General features: G+C 34.2%; 3 protein-coding genes across 3 annotated transcripts; 1 reads left to right on the forward strand and 2 right to left on the reverse strand.

Moving 5' to 3' along the window:
• Positions 1-1396: 1396 nt before the first annotated feature.
• LOC112511244 lies at positions 1397-1882 on the forward strand. The gene has a single exon (XM_025116825.1). The coding sequence runs from the start codon at positions 1397-1399 to the stop codon at positions 1880-1882; it is 486 nt and encodes a 161-aa protein (XP_024972593.1).
• Positions 1883-4458: 2576 nt separating this feature from the next.
• On the reverse strand, positions 4459-7046 carry LOC112519027 (50S ribosomal protein L12, chloroplastic-like). The gene is made up of 2 exons (XM_025126935.1): positions 6443-7046; positions 4459-4633 (listed from the first exon to the last, which is right to left on the reverse strand). Exon 1 carries the CDS (start codon positions 7027-7029, stop codon positions 6457-6459), a length of 573 nt encoding a protein of 190 aa, XP_024982703.1. The 5' UTR covers positions 7030-7046; the 3' UTR covers positions 4459-4633; positions 6443-6456.
• Positions 7047-8684: 1638 nt separating this feature from the next.
• On the reverse strand, positions 8685-13890 carry LOC112519052 (monodehydroascorbate reductase 4, peroxisomal). Its single transcript, XM_025126989.1, has 7 exons — positions 13753-13890; positions 12416-12467; positions 11758-11838; positions 10956-11074; positions 9869-10088; positions 9639-9757; positions 8685-9544 (listed from the first exon to the last, which is right to left on the reverse strand). The coding sequence occupies exons 1-7, from the start codon at positions 13870-13872 to the stop codon at positions 8810-8812; spliced, it is 1446 nt and encodes a 481-aa protein (XP_024982757.1). The 5' UTR covers positions 13873-13890; the 3' UTR covers positions 8685-8809.
• Positions 13891-20478: the final 6588 nt, after the last annotated feature.

Genomic DNA, 20478 nt, shown 5'->3' on the forward strand with positions numbered 1-20478 from the left:
AATTTATCTATTGATTTGTGGTTAATATTGGTTCTCACAGTTACCACAAACAACTCAGTTCTCCCTTGAATAGGCCCATATATATATATATATATATATATATATATATATATATATTAAAAAAAGAGTTGGTATTCTTTATAAAATTATATGTTAAGGGATGAGTTTAAACAAGAATAGTTTCATTTCAAGAGAATGCAAGAACGTTTTTTTTACTATTAAAGATCACATGTTAATACTATATTTAATCACATATGATACAAATGTGATGCCAAATCAGATGTATGGATAACTATTCGTGTGATCATGGTTGTAGGTTATGTCGACCTTAGACCACTAAACTCCTTTATATGTATCATCATATGTGATAAAATGTGATACTTATATGATACTATAATTCATCACATGTGAAATTAAATCATAGATGCAGGCGACCTTTGACGCGACCTAAGTCGCATGGCTCGTCATCTACACACCACCAAGTTCTCTCATATATGATACGGGTGTTCCCGCGTACTCGTAAAGTGGAGGTGTTATCGTTCAAACCTCCACCTATATGTTAAATTTATACATGTATGGTTCTTACAATAACCATTTGTTATAGTTTTTCTTATCAATTCATTTCCAACTTATCAAATTGATGATCTATATAAAACTACACGATGGTAGTTTTTAATAAAGAATCCATTTTATAGGTCGTATGAGTTAAATGAATAAATACATATTAATTATTATATTGGATCTAAAAGTCAAGAAAATATAAATTTTTTTTTAACAATTTATCATATTTCATATGAATTTCAAAGTAAGAACCAAGATTCTTATAAAAAAAAACTAAAAAATGAAGAGATTTTTATAAAAACTATCCACAATATTAATTCTTGTAAAAAAAACTAAGTTTTTTACAAGAACTGATAATGCTCTAATTTTACTATTTCAAAACCATCCAAAGCTTTATAATTCAAGACCTATAAAATGTAGAAATAAAAAAATAAAAAAGAAATGAATAAATATATAAAATGAAGCAATAATGTTAATTTATTTAATCACATTGAGTAACCACAGTAAGTAGTTAATTACATGTGGTGAATCAATATTTTTATTTAAAAAAAGCGAATACTTTATCTCTCTTCCATTTGCGGTATATACCATTTCAAGCACGTCATTAAATCACTTGGACTTCACTACGCCTTTGGAAAATCCAAGAATGCATGCCCAAATTAAAATTAAAATTAAAAAATTAAAAAATTAAAAAAAAAAGGTTTTTGCATAAAACCCTCTTCCACACCATCAAACCTTCCCATAATCCCAACACAGAAACTCATAATCCCTTCACTCGTTTCTTCTTTTTAGGTTTTGATCCCCAGTAATCAAGAAATCAACATTATTTCAGATAATGGGTCGTCGTGGTCGTCAACGTCAATTAGAAACCTGCCCACCCACGGCCACCGGAATCACCAAAAGAAGCGGCGTGGCGGAAGAAGGCGGAGGAGCGGAATGTTCCGGGAAGTCATGCCGATCTTGCTCGGCCAGGGCGATTGCCGATTGTGTGGCGGTATGTTGCTGCCCATGTGCCGTCGTCAACTTCTTCACACTTACGTTCCTTAAGCTGCCATGGATGATGGGAAGAAAATGCTTGGCCAATAACAAGAAGAAGAGGAAGAAGAAGAAGTTGAAAGATGTTGGCGTTTCAAGAAACGAGCAAGAAGAAGATGGGGCATTGGGAAAAGCAACCGCCATTGGAGGAGGAGAATCAGAAGAAGGAAGCCATAATAAATACAGTGCAAGATTTGAAGCTGAGAAGGTTTGGTTAGAGTTGTATAGAGTTGATAATCTGGGTTTTGGTAGGGTTTCTTTCAATGGAATTCAATCACTTGGGTAGTAGAAAAGAAAATGTAGGATACGACAAATTTTCAATTCAAACATGCATCAATATCATCATTTTTCATTAGGATTTGATTCATCTCATTACCATACATTGATGTTATGAATGCCATTCATCCCAATTGAAGAAACCATTGGTAACAACAGGGTCATAATCTGTGAAGAAATCCCAATATTCTTTTACATCACAAGAACACATATTCATCCTGAGAACCATTTTTCAAGAACACAAAGTATATGTATGTAATTAAAGTTTGCTTTTACTGACCTTTTGTCTGTAGAGGATGTTTGCTGTTATTAGTTCAGAGGTCAAAAAGATATGAAGGATCAACAGCTGCACATAAGAGCTCAACATTGTACTTGCACCTGCTTCGCGGACACTTGTCTTCAAATACATGGTGGCATGGAGACTTGAGAGCATTTTATTCAATGCCAATTTTATAAGTGAATTTTTGCATTGGTATCATATACAGACCACACTGTTGACAATGTAAATGTTTAGTTATATATGAACATGGTCAACAAGATATGAGCAATTTTGTTTATCAGAATCACCAAGAAACAAGCTGGTTTTAAACTCCCAGATGAGTTTTAGATTTGCATAAACCTCAGTTGACTGTAAGAGACCGAGGGGAAGTTTGGTTCATATAATGGAATTTGTTCGAATTGGAAGGAATTAGAATAAAACCACTCAAAAGAATTAGAATCTTCATCTTTGTTCCGACCCTCCCCACTCCACCCATACCAACCACCATGCCATGACTTTCATCATCACAGCTACCGCCCCGCCCTGCTGGTAGGGGTGGGGCAGGGGTGCGGGGCGGAAGTGGGGAGGATGGGGTAAGGAGCGGTTGTGGCAGCGACTGTAGTGGTGTGGTTTGGGGGGGGGTTAGTTTGGGGGTGACGTTGACAGTAGTAGCATGGTCGTACCAGGGATGTGGGGTGGGTAACGGGGATGGGTGGCGGTAGGGGGTTAGGGGTGGGGCTTGATGGGAACACTAGTAGCACGGTAGTGGCGGGGGCAAGGGATGGGCAGTGATGGAATCCGATTCCTTCACTTATGCCGATGAATGATCAATTCTTTACTTTATGAAATTCAAAGGATTCTATCCATTTCAATATGTGAACCAAACAAAGAAATTGGAATTTGGTCAAAGGATTGTTTCAATTCCTTTGAATTCGGTGGACCAAACAACACCTAGGAGTGCGATTGGTATGCAGACGACATGGAACTCGACGAGCGCGAATGAGGTAGGTATGTGAAAAAATTGTGCAAGGTTTTAGGGTTTAAATTTGACATGGGTAGATTAGTAATTTACCAATCACATCTCCCATATTTTTGTCCCATTCAGGTTTTGTCTTGTCCGAGTCTAATGTGACGCCAAACGTAGGACAACAAGTTTTGTTCTCTTCCACGCGTCCTCCATGCCTTTGGTACCAATGTCTGGCTTCCACTGAAGAACAGAAAGGAAAAAGGAAGTTCAACAACAACAAAAGAACAAGTTGATGCAACCATGTGTAAGCACATTATAATATTTTTACTTGACATGATCTAATTGGTAATTCAAGACCAATCAAGACAAGATCAGCAAACTATCTAATAGTGTTACAGCTTAATCTGCTTCTACCAGTTCTAACATACAACTCAATTGATTGTAATTTGACTGATATGCAACTAGCAAATCTGATGCTATATTCCCTCATATTTATGCCATGCTAACCCCATTTCATTGACATTATTATCCAAAGGGTTATAGGCCGTTTATCCGACGCTTACCCGGTTAAGCGCTTACCGGTAAGAGTTTAACAATTTAACTTAATTTACCATGTAAGATTTTAGTCCATTAACACGGCATCATATGCGACAATTTATCCGTTAAGTGCTTACCAAGTAGGAGTCGTTACTCTCACTTACCAGATAAGGCTAGCGGTACTTGTCACAGCTCTTATAGTAAGAAACTCTTGTCAGCATCCATAATGGAGTGATTTTTGAAAAAACTCCCAATCTCATTTTGATTGACACTAAAATACGAACTTGAAAGAAAACTCCACTAATGATAAGAAACTCTTCCAACTTCTTTGTAGGTTCCATGTAACAGTATTTGATTTTGGAAAAGCGGGTTTTTGCAAAGAAGATGATCGAGATGAGCACGAGCCCTACCGGATTTACAAAGGACGGCCACCGCGGTGGTTGTGGTTGCCCCATACAAAAGTACGAAGTGCCTCGTAGGTTTCTTTTTTCATTTTGAACAAACATTCAAATCGTAAATAAAGAAGAAAAATAAATTTCATATTTTATTAAGTTTGGTTCCAAGTTAGTTAACAATTATTGCAAACCATGCTCTGTTTTTTAAAGTAAATTGATTTTTTATTTTTTTATGCTGATAATTATGAATTAATATTTTTATTTTGGTAATTTAGTTAGTTATATTATATTCAATCCATAAGGGGCTGTCCGATTGGATTAAGTTTTTCAAATAGATAAACCGAACTGTTTCTTATACTAAATAAATAAACTGTTTGAAAGACAAAAATGACCATTTTACCCTTATTCAAGAGTTTCTTTCAACAATATTCATCAATTTCTAAAAGCAAGTTTGATTTCATATTGTTTGATTCAACCAAATCACTATCAATTCAAAAACTAGTTGATTCACCATACTTTTGAACCACTGAACCAATTGTCATTGAAGCTTGCTTTTGAGCTCTTCTATTCTCCTCTTCTGTAATCCAACACTGGTTCTCTCGTCTGTAAACAACTCAATCAGTGAAGTCTATTCAAAAACCCCATTTATTGATACCTAATTAGAAGACGATATGATTGTTCTCCGATTTCGATAAAAAAAAACTTGGTGTGATTAGTGGTGAAAGAGTGAATGATGAAATGGAAAACGAAGTTTATAAGGAGCCATTTACTAAACACTTACCTTGGTAAGCGGTTATCGATTCAATTACCTTAATGGATGAACATAATAAGAACCGAGAAATTTACTCGGTAAGAGCCAAGACAAGGATTGATAGGTCTACAGTGTAAGTGAGGGTGATGACTCTTACCTGGTAAGTGCTTACCGGATTGTAAACGCTTACCATCAATCCATTTTAATGGTTGAGAATATTACTCCATAAAGTAAACGAGAGTGGTGACTCTTGCCGGTAGCGTTTGGTAAACGGCCCCTAAGTCTTTCTGTGGTTTCTTCTCCACACAATCCAATACCCGAAACCATAAAAAGCCCAGTAAAAAACCAGAACCCAGTCCTTTTCGCATCATCCAATACCCAAAATTATGATAATAAATAAATAAATAAATAACTAGTAAGAAAAACCAAAACCAAAACCAAAAACCATCAATATACCGATCCTATTTATAGAGCCTGCTAGTAACTTCTTCCAATAAACCAAATACCCATCTCCCTCAACCTCCATCCCTATCCACTGATGGCAGACGGCCTGATTTCAGGAACAGAAAAGTGAGTCCAGAAAGGGAAGAGAGATCAAAAGGAAACAGTTGATTTTAGGCAGATCAAAGAGGAGAGAGTGAGAGGAAGAAAGGTTGATTCTAGAGAGAACAAGAGAGCAGATCGATATCAGAAAAGGCAAGTAAGAGGGAAGAGGATCGATTTCATGGTAGGTGAGGAAGGAAGAGTTCTATTTGAGAAAAGGGTATGAGATGGAAATTCATGGCTTACTGGAGAGGACACAAGTTTTTGGGCTGAGCGAAAAAGTCATCTTCTTATTGACTAAGCCATAACTGAACACTTTGGTATGGCTTACGAATAAGCCATACAGCTATACAACCCATTAAGCCACTTCCCCCTAAGACTGAAGAAACTCCAGGTTAATATGTTCATCCCTAGTATCGGAGATTCTCCAAACCAGGACTACTATTTGTCATCAGCAAGTAGTGTTCTTCGTTATTTTCCAACTCTAGGTCAATTTGTGTTTATTTTGTTTGATTGTTTAAATGAAATGAGATTCTTGAAAGGACCGTGCGGTAATGACCTTAACATTGTTGCAGTGAGAATGAGTTGCAAGAAGACTTTTCAAATAATGCATTCTTATGAACTTAAAAAAGTGCAATTTCCTACAAAATGCATAAACACGCAAAGATAGATCTAGAATCGTTTCCCTAATCTTGCCGATTGCTTGATGTAGATTGTAGAAGATGCATGAACAAGAATGTATTCTCGTCCACTTAGTTTCTTAGGACTAAGATTTGTAGTTTTGAAGGTAAGTAACAGGTCTATGGCCACTTGGACGCCAAAGTTTTCAAGTGAGACAGATTGAAAAAACTTGCACACTGGAAAGAACTTAAAAGAGCACAATATGTGTTCTGATTCAATTTGATAGAAACAGAGAGCTGTAAGAACATCTAGTACAACTTCGGATGAATAATTTAACACAAGTAGCAAACTAGCAACATCATCAGATTTGACAAGGAAACGAGCAGAGTATCGAGAGTAAATTATGGCATGAATTCGTAAAATGATTAAATTCAACTACAAAACTGAAGAACTAATAACACATTGCATTAGGCAAATATCAAAAAGGAAAAGTTTACCACAAATTCGTGATCTAAACAATTGAAATTTTGGCGCCAGCTTCTTCAAGTTGTTTCTTCGCATCTTCAGCTTCGTCTTTCGATACTCCTTCCTTGAATTTCTTCGGAAGTCCTTCAATGAGCTCCTTGGCCTCCTTAAGCGCCAGACTAGTCAAAGCTCTAACGGCTTTAATCGTGGCAATCCTGGCGTTACTAGGAACCTCATCAATCACGACATCGAACTCCGTCTTCTCCTCCACGGCCGCAGGCGCTTCCGCTCCAGCGCCTCCAGGTGCTGCGACGACGGCAGCAGGAGCGAAGGATGCAGCGGTGACCCCAAGCTTCTCTTGTAGGTACTCAACGAGTTTCTGTGCCTCTCCAAGGGTTAGGTTGGAGATATCATCACCTAGCTGCACCACCTTCTCTTCGGCAACGGCGGCAACGGGGCGGAGAAATGTGGATCGATGGGAAAGTTTGGGGGTTCGGAGGGAGAATTCTAGGGTTTGTTTGGGGAAAAAGAGCGAGAGAGTTGCAGGTTGAGTGTTGGCGTGGTGTGGAGGATAAGAGAAGGAGCGTAGGGTGACTGTGGAGAGAGTAGAAGACGCCATTAGAGCAGACTGCAGAAGGAGAGGAGAGGGGAAGGGAAGGAAGGAGGGAGAGATAGGATAAGAGAATTGAGAGGTTTGGTTGATTTCCAGATAAACTGTCGGGAGGCGACGATCTCATTTTCAGTAAATTACTTAAAACACCCCTCATCTTTGGACTGATTGCTAAAAGTGTACTCCAATTTCGAAATGGTTACAGATATAGTTCTTATTGCAATTTACAAAGACTCTGGTTTTTGGAAGATCCGGAAAAAACTTCAAATTTTTGTTTGTTGATATATTTTTTTAATAAATTAGGGGATCGTTTACCAACTCTTATCAGATAAGTGCTATCCGGGTAAGAGTGCTGATCCGAGTAAGTACTGTCCCGGGTAAGAATGTTTATCATATGTTTTTGGTAAGTGTTTACCAACAATAAAATGACCATTATCCATATTTGTAATTATATGGTGAATAATATGTAATTATTTTGTTATTAATTTTAATAAATAAATAAATAAACAAAATGCATGCTTTAAATAAAAGCTTACTAATAAAAATAATACCATTAATATATTTGACAGAAGAAATTAGATGTTAAATCTATTTATGAAACTGGTTGAATATTTTAAATTTATGTGGTAAAAAAATGTCAAATTGAGGTATCTTCTAAAGTAATTGTTCACACAAATGTTCTTGAAATGTTAAGTAACTGCCATTAGCACTATACTTTTGATATACTTCCTCTTCTAAAACACAGTAGTGCTTCCTTTCCCTCCTGATTTAGCAAGGAGGAAGTAGTTGTTGGCAAGTATGAGTATTTCATTTAGCTCATGTTGTTACATATTGGTTGTTTTAAATATATAATCAAATTATCTATTCATGTTTAAATATTACAGCCTCACAAATGCATCTCCCCACAAGATGAGGGAGGAGGAGGAGCGATGAGGGAGCGGGTTAAACCTTATCGAGAAAAGAAGCAAGTATGGAAAGCAAGGATTTGACTTGGGTAAGCATAAATTTGACGTTAACTGGGTAAGATCTCGGTCGGATCTTGGTCAGATCCGTGATTTGGTAAACACACTGACTGCTGACCGAGTCAGCCTAGTCAGAAGTTAGTAAACATCCCCTTAGTATAGGATTCAAATTCTATATCATTTTGAATAAATTTTAATTACTTCGACAAAACCAATGACTTTTATCTAAAGCAAGAATCATACTACTAAACCCTGAACCCTAAATATGTTAATTCTTTCAACTTTTGATACCAAATAGAGGGCGAATCCAAATGAAATGAAGAATATATGATATAAAAAACAATATGTGTAGGTTCACTAAATGCTTTTCAATAATATAATACTATCACATTCCCATACTTTTACTTATTAACAAGCGTTAAAACTTGTGTTTTTAATAAATCGATTTTGTCATAGCAATTCATTATTTGTTTGTTTAAAGATGATTACTTTGTTAAAATACGATAATACTCGACCTTTTTAGGAATTTGTGTAGGTGTAGGGCAAATCTTATATGCATTAAAGTTAACAATCGGATCAACTTCCAACAAGACTCGAATTCATATTCAGTTCACAGTGATTTCAAGTTAGTCTTCAAATATTAGACATATGAGAAACAATTATAGGGTTTGTTTTTTCCCATTTTTCGTGAAAGCATGGTTATAGAATAGAACATTGTATATTTTATCCTAATAAAATTGCACAACAAGGGTATAATATAAGTTATAGGTATGGTATGGGTATAAATATCTCAAATAGTGGAATAATAAATGGAATTAATTCTATTCTCACCATCTACGGCGTCTCCTTCCATACCAATAAGCAAATGCAGCAATCGATGCCGCCACCACAACCCCAGCTGCTGCATGCCATGGGTACATTGCTTTCTCTAAAACAAGGCTCGACCCACCCACATCCATATCTTTTGCTGCTTCAGATACACCCGGTTTCTGGCTCAATGCCACCACGAACCCCAAACCCTGCCGCTCTAGCTCGCTCAAATCCTCGATCACCGGTTTGAGCCTCGTCACCTTGGCTATCGCCTCGTACTCTTCTTTACTTCCACCTTCCAGAAAAGACCCAACTAGATGACCCTTGTTCACCCAATAAGCACCAAAACTAGTCCCCGAGAAATCTCCAAAATAAACGGCTTCACCTACGTTGTCTCCATAAAACTGCCACGACAATGAGAAGACCCTCGAGTAGAAGAACGGCAAGTAGTCGAATTCTGGTGTTTTCTCGGGTTCCAGTATTGCAGAGACGGCATGCCGAGCTGATTTCCTGGCGGCGTCGACATGCTCGAGTCTTCGGATTTCACCGAAAATCTTGACGGGAAATGATGCAACGTCTCCAACTGCATACACTGAACTATTGCTGGATTGCAACCGCCCGTTTACTTTAATCCCTCCCTTCTCTAAAGTCAGTTGGCCTTCAAACAGACTCGTGTTGGGACGGATTCCAATTCCTACCACCACCAAATCGGCAGGAAGGTAGCTTCCATCCTTGAGATAAACTCCACTAACCTGTATATAATCAGTCCCACAGTCAAATCGAATCAGCATGTTCATCATATCCTAGGAGGATTGAGATCACCGAGCAAAATAAGCTAAAATTTACCTTCCCCTCAGGGTTGAAAGCAAATGATGACAGAACTGTGCCTTTGACAAAATTTACACCCTTGGATTTATAAAATTCTTCATAATGACTCGCAATCTTGGGGGTGAACAAACGGCCCACTGTAAAATAGACGGAAATAACATATACACATAATTCCAATAGGAAGTCTAAGCAACAGTGGAACATATATGAAAGTAGCTATAGCTAGGTTTGAAATTAAAAGGGCTTACTGCAATGTGCCTCAGGGAACACCATTGAAACATTTATCTTATTTATCACCAACGAAGCAGCACACTCCATTCCAACGTAACCACCACCAATAACTACCGCATTTCCACCCGTGGAGGTTTGCATCACGTCGACAAGCCTGGTTGCATCAGCCAAATCGCGTAGATAACATACATTTTCAGCATCTGATCCACTCACACCAAACTCTTCAAGCTTCAAAGCCTATAATAAAGCCATACAGATTATTCAGGAAATAAAGCGGTAAATCTTCCTTGCCTAAATTAGAGGTGAAAAACATGTATCTGAGGAGAAGAAATGACCCACACCACCTTTCTTATGAAGACATTCTTTACATTACCTACAAGACATTATTAGAATCTATACAATCCAGATTTTGGGCTTCTATCCCGGATCTTAGTTAAGAAAACCTTCATAATATAGATTCTTATCCATCTTTCTTGACGCATTGCATACTCAGGAAAAGAACAACACATTAAACACAGTCTGATAGATGCTGCAAGAAACTATAGCAAAAAGGAAGAAACTATAGCAGAAAAGAAATAATGCACGTGGGGCAGAAAGAAACTATAGCAAAAAGAAACATCACTTAAGGCTCTATTGGCAAGAATATTGTTTGGTTACTTATGGCAGTGATTGATGTGGTAGACAGAGAACTCTGAACCAAAAACTAAAAGTGAATTATGTCTCTGAACAGGAAACCTTAGAGAAGAGTATTGTGTGGTTATGAATGGCAATGATGCCATGGTGGATAGATAACTCACAATCAGAAACAAAAAGTGACTTGCATCACCGAAAGATAAAGAGGCCCCTTGACCTACCTATGATATTCATCGTCAAAATTTGAGAATAGAAATGTATTACAATCCTGATAATTATGGTTGATACAGTCATGGCGACGACCAACATAAGAACACTAGTCACTTATCGAGCTGTTCTTTTTAAAGTTCTTTTTCTATTTTGCATTTTTATTTTTGCTTTGTGTAAGGTTTAGAAATGCATCACTATATGCATAGAACCCCAATGAAGTTAAAATCAAGCATCATATTGTTTGAGAACCAGTTTCAGTACCCGGGCACCTGTTGCAATGATTAGAAATTTGTAGCTGATGGTTTCCCCTGCTGCAGTCAGTAGTGTCTTACGTCTCACATCAGCAGACTTTACCCGAGTACCCAGAATCAGTTCAATTCCTGAAAAAAATTGGAACAAAAAATATGAGCAACAAACTAAGAGGAAATCCCATTGTGGTTCAGTACACAAGCATTGACTTCTAATTATTAGTGATGGAAACAAATATATAGAAAGCAACAGAATAAACATCAACCTTACAAAAGATGGCCACTAATTTCCATATCTTCTTGAATTTAAAGGGTGCCATGGTGATCAGTAATGCTTGATGTCAAAACTTGATCCAAAAGTGGTCTGTGTGCATCCACTAAATACATCTCATGCAGTGGTTCTCAATTTTGCTTTTTGACTGAATTTCACTGTTAACTAGGCGATGAAAGATTACAATCTTGTATGATATTAAGCTCATGAACAAGGGTGATGCCATCAATTTGACATGGTTGTTTCAGCATGCTTATTTTAAGTTTGTGACATCAGGTTCATAATTTTCTTGTCATTCTTTAGGATAATGAATTTTATGTATTATGCTTTTATTATCAGGTGAGTCTATAACATTTGACAATATTATAATGGTACTCATTAATCAAGCATACTACAAGAGCAAGTATTGTCAATTCAAGAAAGAAAGATTTAACCATGCAAAACAGCCATATATAACGAACTTTCATAACAGAAAACAATCCTCAATTTGCTCATGATCACCCAAAGTCAATAGATGATCCATGATAGCATGAATAACATTTACCATGTTCCTTGTACCACTTTGGTGTTAACCTCTCTTCGTTGGCACCAACACAAGTGTGAAATGCAGGGAGGCGTGCAGGAGCTGTGGAGAACAAGTATAAAACATAACAGAGTCAGACAGAAGAAACTGATGAGACTATCACGCAACCTGTGATTAAATGGCTTGAAAGTATAATACGAATTGTTTTCTAAACTTCACAAAAAATAAGACTAGAACAAACACAATTTTCAAAATCTAAATGCCATAACATGGATATTATGATTTTACTCTATTTGATAAAAGATGATGGGTGAATCTAGTTTCATATAGAAAACTTAGTGTATCTTACTATTCAGTACATGAATGTCATGATGCGATTAATCTTCTAGATTCACATTTGTAGGTTGATCAATTTCATGTGTGTTTTCCACTTCTTTTAGGACAGAGGATCATAGTGGTGTTCTTCGTTAGTGTATGTGATCATTACAGCAGTACAGCACCAAGTTACTGGAACAGATGGTTCAGAAGACTACAAGAACAATGCTACAAAAAGGAGCATGTTTTAATAATTCTCGAATGTGCAAAAACCATGAATGCATCTGTTAGCAAATGGATACTTTCTGAAATAAAGGAAACTAATATACAACATTAAATACTGAATCCGTTAGCAAGTGGATACCTTCTGGCAGTAGAAAGCCTTTGCTTAGTGCAGGTCTCTCATAAGGAGCCACCTGCACATAATAAAGATGTGTATCGAGAAAAATCAATACCATTACATGGATAACATGTGATTCTTTTATCATACATTAATATTATAACACCAATATATGTCACATATGAGTTTTATGGTTTGGTGCTAATATAGTCATTGTAATGAACAACGAATCAGCATACATGCAATACCTGCCTTACGGACTAGTTGATGATAGGATCCAAATAAATAGCACTGTTGAATGTGAAGAACAGGCTAACAGTGACATCTCAAACCCGGGTTGGGCCTATTTCACAACTTTATAATGTTTTCCAAAATGCATTGATTATTGAACCAGACATTGAGGATCGACAACTTTAATAAAACTTCAGTTTAAATCTAAATTACAAAAATAAGGCATTTTGGTGCCTTTAATGGAATTATAATCAGATCTAAGCTAGCTCTCAGGTACGTGTGTGTTAGAATATAATTTCCAAGAATAGACCACACAGTACTGCTAATAGTCAAAACTAAAAATGTGGAGGTACATATGTGAGGGAAGCTTGGCCCACTCTAGACTTCATTAATAAGCTTGTTCTTCTGCAAAATTTCCACCTTTTGAATCTAAGGCAAAAAGCATGCCAAGACTTCAAGCAAGGAAAGTCAATCATACGATTCATATTAGAACCTTATATATGCAAAGCAATGTACAATAAGAGTATAAAACTAAAAAGAATATAATAGAATATGATTATGATTATGTGGATTTATCTTTCAAACATAATACACCCTATGCAGAGCTTTCACCAAAAATCACTGGTTTGTTGCAGGTTCAAGTGCAACCATTATAGCCAATATCTTCACCTTAACTGTAATCAATAAATTTACGAGTGCCTAGGATTGAGTTGAATTTTGCTCCATCCATCATTTGATTTTGCAATAACCATGGCATACGCATCTCAATTCTCAAGTTCCAGAACGGAAAGTCACTCCATCTATCCACTAGTTATTAGAAACCCATAACCAAACCAATTCAATAGATAACTCTAGTAGAATTTTTTAGAAAAATTGCAATTAGATGAGCAAACTAAAGTTCCCAAAATAAAGCAAATAGTCAAATGATTCATGGTTCTTCAAACACACGCTCGTGAAACTTACAACAAACACTTGGCGTGCAAAAGAGTAAACCGAACATCAACGATCAAAAATTCGACAAAACGCGATGATCAATCAACGAATTTCCAAAACGAAAATGGAAAACAATAGATTGAAGTTGACACAGTTGTTAAGTAAGAAATTAGATAATAACGAGGATGAAAAATTACAGGTTCTTCGGAGATGATGCAGAGTTCACCATGAGAGACACCTTTCTTGGTGAATTCAAGAGCTGCATAACCAGCGGCGACGCCTCCACCAAGTATCACGTACACAAACGCTCTCCCCATTTTCTATCTCTCTCTCTCTCTCTCTCTCTCTCTCCCGCCTAGCCCCTCAAATTCTTTATCTATTTCTAACTTTCTCTCTCTAGAATAAACAATAAACTGGCCCACCAACTCTTTAGTCCTCCATACTCATTGTAGAAGAGTTGAAACACAATCCTTCCTTTTTCTTCTTTTTTTGATCGCAAATTCCACTCCCTACGTTTTAAGCTTTATTTTCCAAAATTACGATCCTAAACAATATAATTAATATATCTCGACCAGCCTTGTTCAGTAAATTCTTTATAAAAAACTTCTAAAATAAGTCGAAGATTAAAAAATCTCTATAAAAATATTACATTCATGTTTAAGAGATTTTTTATTTTAATTTATTAAATATAATAAAATATTATTTCTTCTTCTTAAACATCTAATTTCAAATACTTTTATTGATGGGATGATAAAATATTAATTTTTTATTATAGTTAGGGAATTCTTTGTTTTGAAGAATCTGTTAAAGCAAAAAAGAACATTCAAAATCTCCATTTTAAAGAAGCTGATAAAGATATTCTAATGATAATTTAATAATCTACCAATTTTTATTTTGTTTAAAGGTTCTAGTTATTTGATTAGCAATTTTAAAAATATTTTTTTCTTATAATTAAAAATTGATTAGCGAAAAAATTAATTATTATCGTAATTTTATATGAATTAATAGTTAGTAAAACACTATGTTGTTTGACACTAAAAATGACTCTGACCAACGATCCACGCCTCAGTTAATTGGATTTGTGCATCTATTAACATTAATAATGCAATATAGTTCTATCTGAATTAATATTTGATTGTCAATAATTTAAGTATAGACATGGTGTAGGTGTAAAATGCTTCTCCTTGTAAGTTCGTAGAAGTAATGCATTATTTATAATTGTTTACATTATCAGGTCAATGTGTGTGTTGTTTCTTTTGAAAAGCAGCTTTTGACACATAATATTACAATGGAACTAAAAAATTATGTTTTGGGATTCCGTATGTTATATTTTAAACCATGTACGGTTGTTCATCATTTAGCCTTTTTATGCAGATTTAAACATTAGTGTAAAACAATGTTATTCTATATGATAAATTAAATGATATATTGACGATAGAAAATACTGATCCATGATAAATTGGTCATGAAAACAATTATAGAGCAATGGCATGTTTAATTATAAACAAGTCAAGTTATTACAGAAAAAAATAAGACTACAAACTTATAACATATCTTGCAAGGTGTTACTAATTATAACAATATTTATACTTAGAAGCTATTTTCTTATTTCTTTCTTATAAAAAATAAAAAATGTTGTTTTATTCAGTGTTTTCTATTAATTCAGTTGTTTTTTATACAAAAATATTAATTACTATGAATAATGATCAGATGTGGCAACCCAAAGTTCAGTGATAACTATCAAAATACTTGTCTTTTTCAGTCTAATTATTTTTATTAATTCCAATATTGAAGACCATTCATTTTCTTCTGCAATATTAAATATTTGATTTTAAACATATACCAAACAAATGCAAACGAAAGAATAACTTTCGACCTTTATATTAATCTATGTAATTACTAATATCGATTGTATTGTTTTTTACAATGCTAAAAGCAAATATAACTCTTTACCAGATAAATAAAGTAAATAATTTTAAATATTATTAAAAAAAACTAATTTTAAATATTAAAAAGACCCTTAGGCTATAGGACAAGAATAGTATATTTTTAATTTTTTTTTGGTCAAAATAAAATACAAAAATTTTCCTTTTGTATGTTGTTCATAAACGTATAACAATTTTTTTTTTAATTTTTATTAAAACATATTTTAAATAGTTAATTAATGCTTCAATAATTTTATTGAACATTATAGATTTATTTTTTTCCCTTCAAAATGATAAACCAATATTATGAATATAAAAAGTCTGAGTAGCTTAATTTATAATAAGACTTTGATTTTTAGGAATTCTTATTAGAGAATCTTGTAAAACAACTGTAATTTTTTTTTTGTTCTCTAGGACCCCTAGGAATCTAAGATTAATCGAGTTATATGCAAGTTGACACAAACATTCACAGTTAGAAAAATCTAATTAATATTTTTTTTTTTTTTGTGACATATAACACATTTAGCTAGTTTAAATGGTCGATGAGATCTATATAAAACACTAATTTATATACATATAAACAAATGTCAAATATTCCAACAAACGAATATAGCTTGGGTTATGGCGCATTGGTTATGTTTTAGGGGGTGTAGTGGAAATTTCATCCACCTCCAATTCGAATCTAGGTGCTGCCAATTCCCTTTTGACCATGGAGATTTGTCTGCGATGAGTTCAGAATATTCATAGCCGCTTTGAGAATTATTTGGCACACCTAAACTGGCTTGGAAACTCAAGCTTACCCAATAAAAAGTATAGCTTTAAAAAAGTTGATAGCACTTGTAAAATTCATATGTGAAACATGTTAAGTAGGTTTCACGTTGTATTCACTATGCTAACATCTAGGGGTTTTGAAGCATGATTCGAGATTCTTCAAACAAGTTATACAGAAAACCTAATATATATATATATATATATATATATATATATGTGTGTGTGTGTGTGTGTGTGTGTGTCTGTGTCTGTGTTTCAATATGTAGAAAATAAAGATTTCGGAGTGTTGATCATCTTTTATTTGTTCCAACAAATATTTTAAAGACTTTCTTAAAATAGAGAAAAGATATATGAAAAAGAAAAAACCTTTAAAATTAAGAGTTAGAAAGATGAGAAATACACCCTCTTCTTATTTCACCAAAAATAAAATTCATAAAACTTGTCAAAAGAAAGTGATCGTCTTCGCCTTTATTTACTTAGACGAACCAATACCATGCCGATTTTTATGCTTTTTATATCTTATTTGTAGCGTTTTTACGTACTTTTTATGGATCTTTTGATTCATATTTAGTTGATCATAAATTTGTTTAGCTCTATAAACATCAAGGGTAACGATAAGTAATATAACACCAAAAGTAGCACTTTAACAAAATATTCAAGAGTTAAAAGCAAATAAACAATTATTAAATCAAATAGGAAGTACAATTTGAAATCCATTTAATTGGGTATTAAATATGAATAAGCAAACTATAGGAATGGTGTTTGATTGGTTTGAGTTTGACTCCAAAGGTCACAAGTATTTGGAGGTCCCAGGTTCAAATCCAATGAGAAACAAAAATCTTCTTATGGTCATGGAGGTTCAAATGCGATGACTCCGGACTATCTACAAATCAGGCGGTCGTCCTGAAATTAGTTAACTCACATAGCAAATTGGATATTCAGATTAATAGAAAAAAAAAATAAGAGATGGTAAATGAAATAAAGGAAGATTAGAGCGAGAAATGGGTTATCGAGAAGGAGTGGGCAAATGGATTTCCATAAAGGATAAGAGTGGGGTCAACCATAAGATAGAGATGCATACCAATATACCATCCTTGGGAACTGTGAAGATTGAATGCCAAAAATACGAGATGAGATGAGATTGGATCAGATCGTAGTTGGGGTGTGTGTGAAGCCACACGCCCACACCTTTATTGTCAATATTTTCTTTAAATATTTTACTAAAATCATTTAACGCAATTTTATTAACTATGAAACAAAATAATATAAGTTTAATTTTTATGCAACTTACATAAACATTATTAGAATTGTTTTATTTTTCAAAGCTAAAATTAAAAATGAAAGAAGATACAAGCTTAAGCTTTGACATAGTCATGGCTTGAAGCCAATGGAATTGCCACAGGTGTCCATTAGATCCATCTACAATCTTACGTATGATGACTTAAAGATATATGTGTAACACTTGTTACAAGACAAGTAGATAACAAACATTAAAAAATGACTGTTTGGAAGACTTAATAACTAGCAGCTAGCAACAAGAATGTCGACTTTAATTTCTCAATAGAACATCTGTAATTAGTTTATGGAAGTTGATATAAGATGATCCACCAATAGCCACGGCTTCTTCGGCCTTCTTCTTCCACTCCAAACCCTTGTTCGTCATCATCTTCCCTTTCTTTCCATCCCTATCCCCATTCTACACAACTATATCGACAATTTGTTTGTTGTTCTGCAAAAAAAGGGGCCAACAAATCACTGGAACCCCGTTGCTAATACTCTCAATAGCAATGAGTCAATAATCCTCCTATTGTCGGGTGTTTCATAACCTGTTCTTGAGGGCACCAACTAGTCACCATGCCTCTCCCTTTGGTCTCATCGACAAACTCTGGTGGCATCATGGCTTCATCACCTCCAACAATATTTGGTCTAGTTATACACAAGAAATCTTTCTTGCTATTAGCAAGCCCCCACCCAAACTAGTTTATGTTTGTCAAACAATGCCTAAATCTATAATCTTAATTTTATTTTTTATTATATTGATTTGCAATAATAAGACAACAATTTTATAAGGGTTTTTTTTTTATATAGAGCAGGGAGATCACTTCTATCAAGAGAAATTTTACAAGGTTTAATAAGTATAATTTTAAACTTTTATGATACAGATAACTTTAATTATAGAATTGATTAATTTTCAAGAGTTATGTAATAAATTTTCTAGATAAAGTATAAATACCTATAATATTAATAAAAAGAATTATATTCAGTTCCAAGTTCCAACAACAGTTATTATGTTTTAATAATTTCGATATTAATTATATTACTAAGATATTTTAGAGAAGCATTATCTCAATACATTTTAAATAAAAAAAACTCTAAAATAAATATATAAAGACCAACTAAGAAACAAAACAATAAGAAAGAAAATATATAATGAAATAGATCATGCAACTTAAAATAAACAAGATTTCAAACCCTTTTTTACTAACTTCGTTTTTGAGCTTAGAGATGTTGACTGTAAAGACTTCTTGATCCATCGCTTGATCATTTGTAGCATATCATTTTTCCCTACGACTTGAGAATCTCACTTGAAATCGACAAAAAACCAAGAGTTTCAATTCCGAATTCCGAACTTCGATTTCTCTTTTGATGTATACTTATTTTTCAAACCATTCGGACCCAAATGATCCCCAACCGGTGCTCTATACTAATATGCTAATAGTTTTGGCGTATTAGTTGAAAAATCAAGCCCAAATCCCTATTTTTCGCTGTAAGGTTGTCATCTCCAAACAGAGGTGTACTGTTGGCAAAACAGACTCCTCATCTTTAAAAAATATGACATTTGACCCCCTAAACTTTCTTATATTTACATTTAGCCTCCTCTTGACATAATATTTGACATTTTAAACCCTTAATACTTTAATTAAATGACAGATTTGGCCCCTCTCAAATCATTCATTTACATGTTTGCTCCAATAAAATAAAACCCGCTTTATTTTCTTTTCTTTTTTCCATCAATTTTTATAAATTATTTACCTTATTTTGGGGTGTCACATATGCTTTATATAATTTACTCTGAAAAGAAATCTATAGTGTAACACACATATACCCATGAAGGTATCAAAGTTCAAATATTGTTATTGTGGAAAATCCAATGACAACATCAAGCGAATATGGTATTTATGACTCATATTACTTACAAGGAATGTTTTTTTTAATCCACGTACTACCGTTGTCCAATTCGGACTCCATATGCCTTCTCGAGTTCACAAGATTAAAAACTTCACAAGGTTTTCCCGTGCATCTTCACGGTTGATATTCTCTAACAATTTCGTTGAAAAATCATAATAATAGAATATCACTTAGACTCCAGACAGTCCAAGAGTATCAAACTAATGAACATGTTGACAACTCATTAGACATAACGAAACCATATATGATTTAACATATCAAATAGAAAATTAAGTGTTGGATAATTATCTCTTGATAGGTCAAAACGATATCCAATGAGGTGATACGTTGCTTTCGTGCTTCTCCTTGTATACGAAAAATTGACAACCCAGCACCAACACATAGGTCTAACAAACTAGATGTAGATGAGCGCTCTTGTTCCACTTTCACTCTTAGGAGAATCACCTGATCCATCTTGTGAAACCCGACAATGTATATCAATGCAATCGACTGATTGCGCATGATACATAAGTTTGTTATATCTTGATATTCGGAAGGCATATATGGGGTGATCCAAACCTGCGTCCGTGGATGATATACCCCACATACCTTGAAATTTCAACACTTCTTTTAGTGATATCCGTCGAAATTACAAAAATCTACATTTTAAGAATAATAATTCCATTTACAATTAACTATTTACTCGTTACCATTTATTACAAAACTCATTTGTATTGACACTTTTCACAAAAGTGTTATGTTTGTTATTATTAAATATTAGTTTAGACATAAAACAGATTAATTCACATCATTAACATTGTAATCTCGATTAAATATTTCATTTGTAGTTAATTCTTTATAAAAAGACTTACTTTTGGAAGAATAAAAAAAATTGAAACAAAATTTGGTTGTTTCCATACTTAATGTAACGCTAATTTACATGTATCAATTACTATAATAAATATCCAATTATTTCTATTCGATACCCATTTTCATCAATAACATGTAACTATTGAGGATTGTGATTGTCGATACTTTGAAATTTTACATCAAATTTAT

Source organism: Cynara cardunculus (genome assembly GCF_001531365.2).
Source record: "Cynara cardunculus var. scolymus isolate 2C chromosome LG 1, CcrdV1, whole genome shotgun sequence".
Lineage (NCBI taxonomy): Eukaryota > Viridiplantae > Streptophyta > Magnoliopsida > Asterales > Asteraceae > Cynara > Cynara cardunculus.

Bases quoted from the DNA above. Each gene is read 5' to 3' on its own strand.
- LOC112511244 (XM_025116825.1), top strand. From the start codon at position 1,397: ATGGGTCGTCGTGGTCGTCAACGTCAATTAGAAACCTGCCCACCCACG.
- LOC112519052 (XM_025126989.1), bottom strand. From the start codon at position 13,872: ATGGGGAGAGCGTTTGTGTACGTGATACTTGGTGGAGGCGTCGCCGCT. The intron at 11,075-11,757 runs GTAAATGTTATT...AATTTTTTTCAG, and splicing joins AAAGTGGTACAAGGAACATG to GAATTGAACTGATTCTGGGT. The intron at 10,089-10,955 runs GTACTGAAACTG...GCTTTATTATAG, and splicing joins TCATTGCAACAGGTGCCCGG to GCTTTGAAGCTTGAAGAGTT.
- LOC112519027 (XM_025126935.1), bottom strand. From the start codon at position 7,029: ATGGCGTCTTCTACTCTCTCCACAGTCACCCTACGCTCCTTCTCTTAT.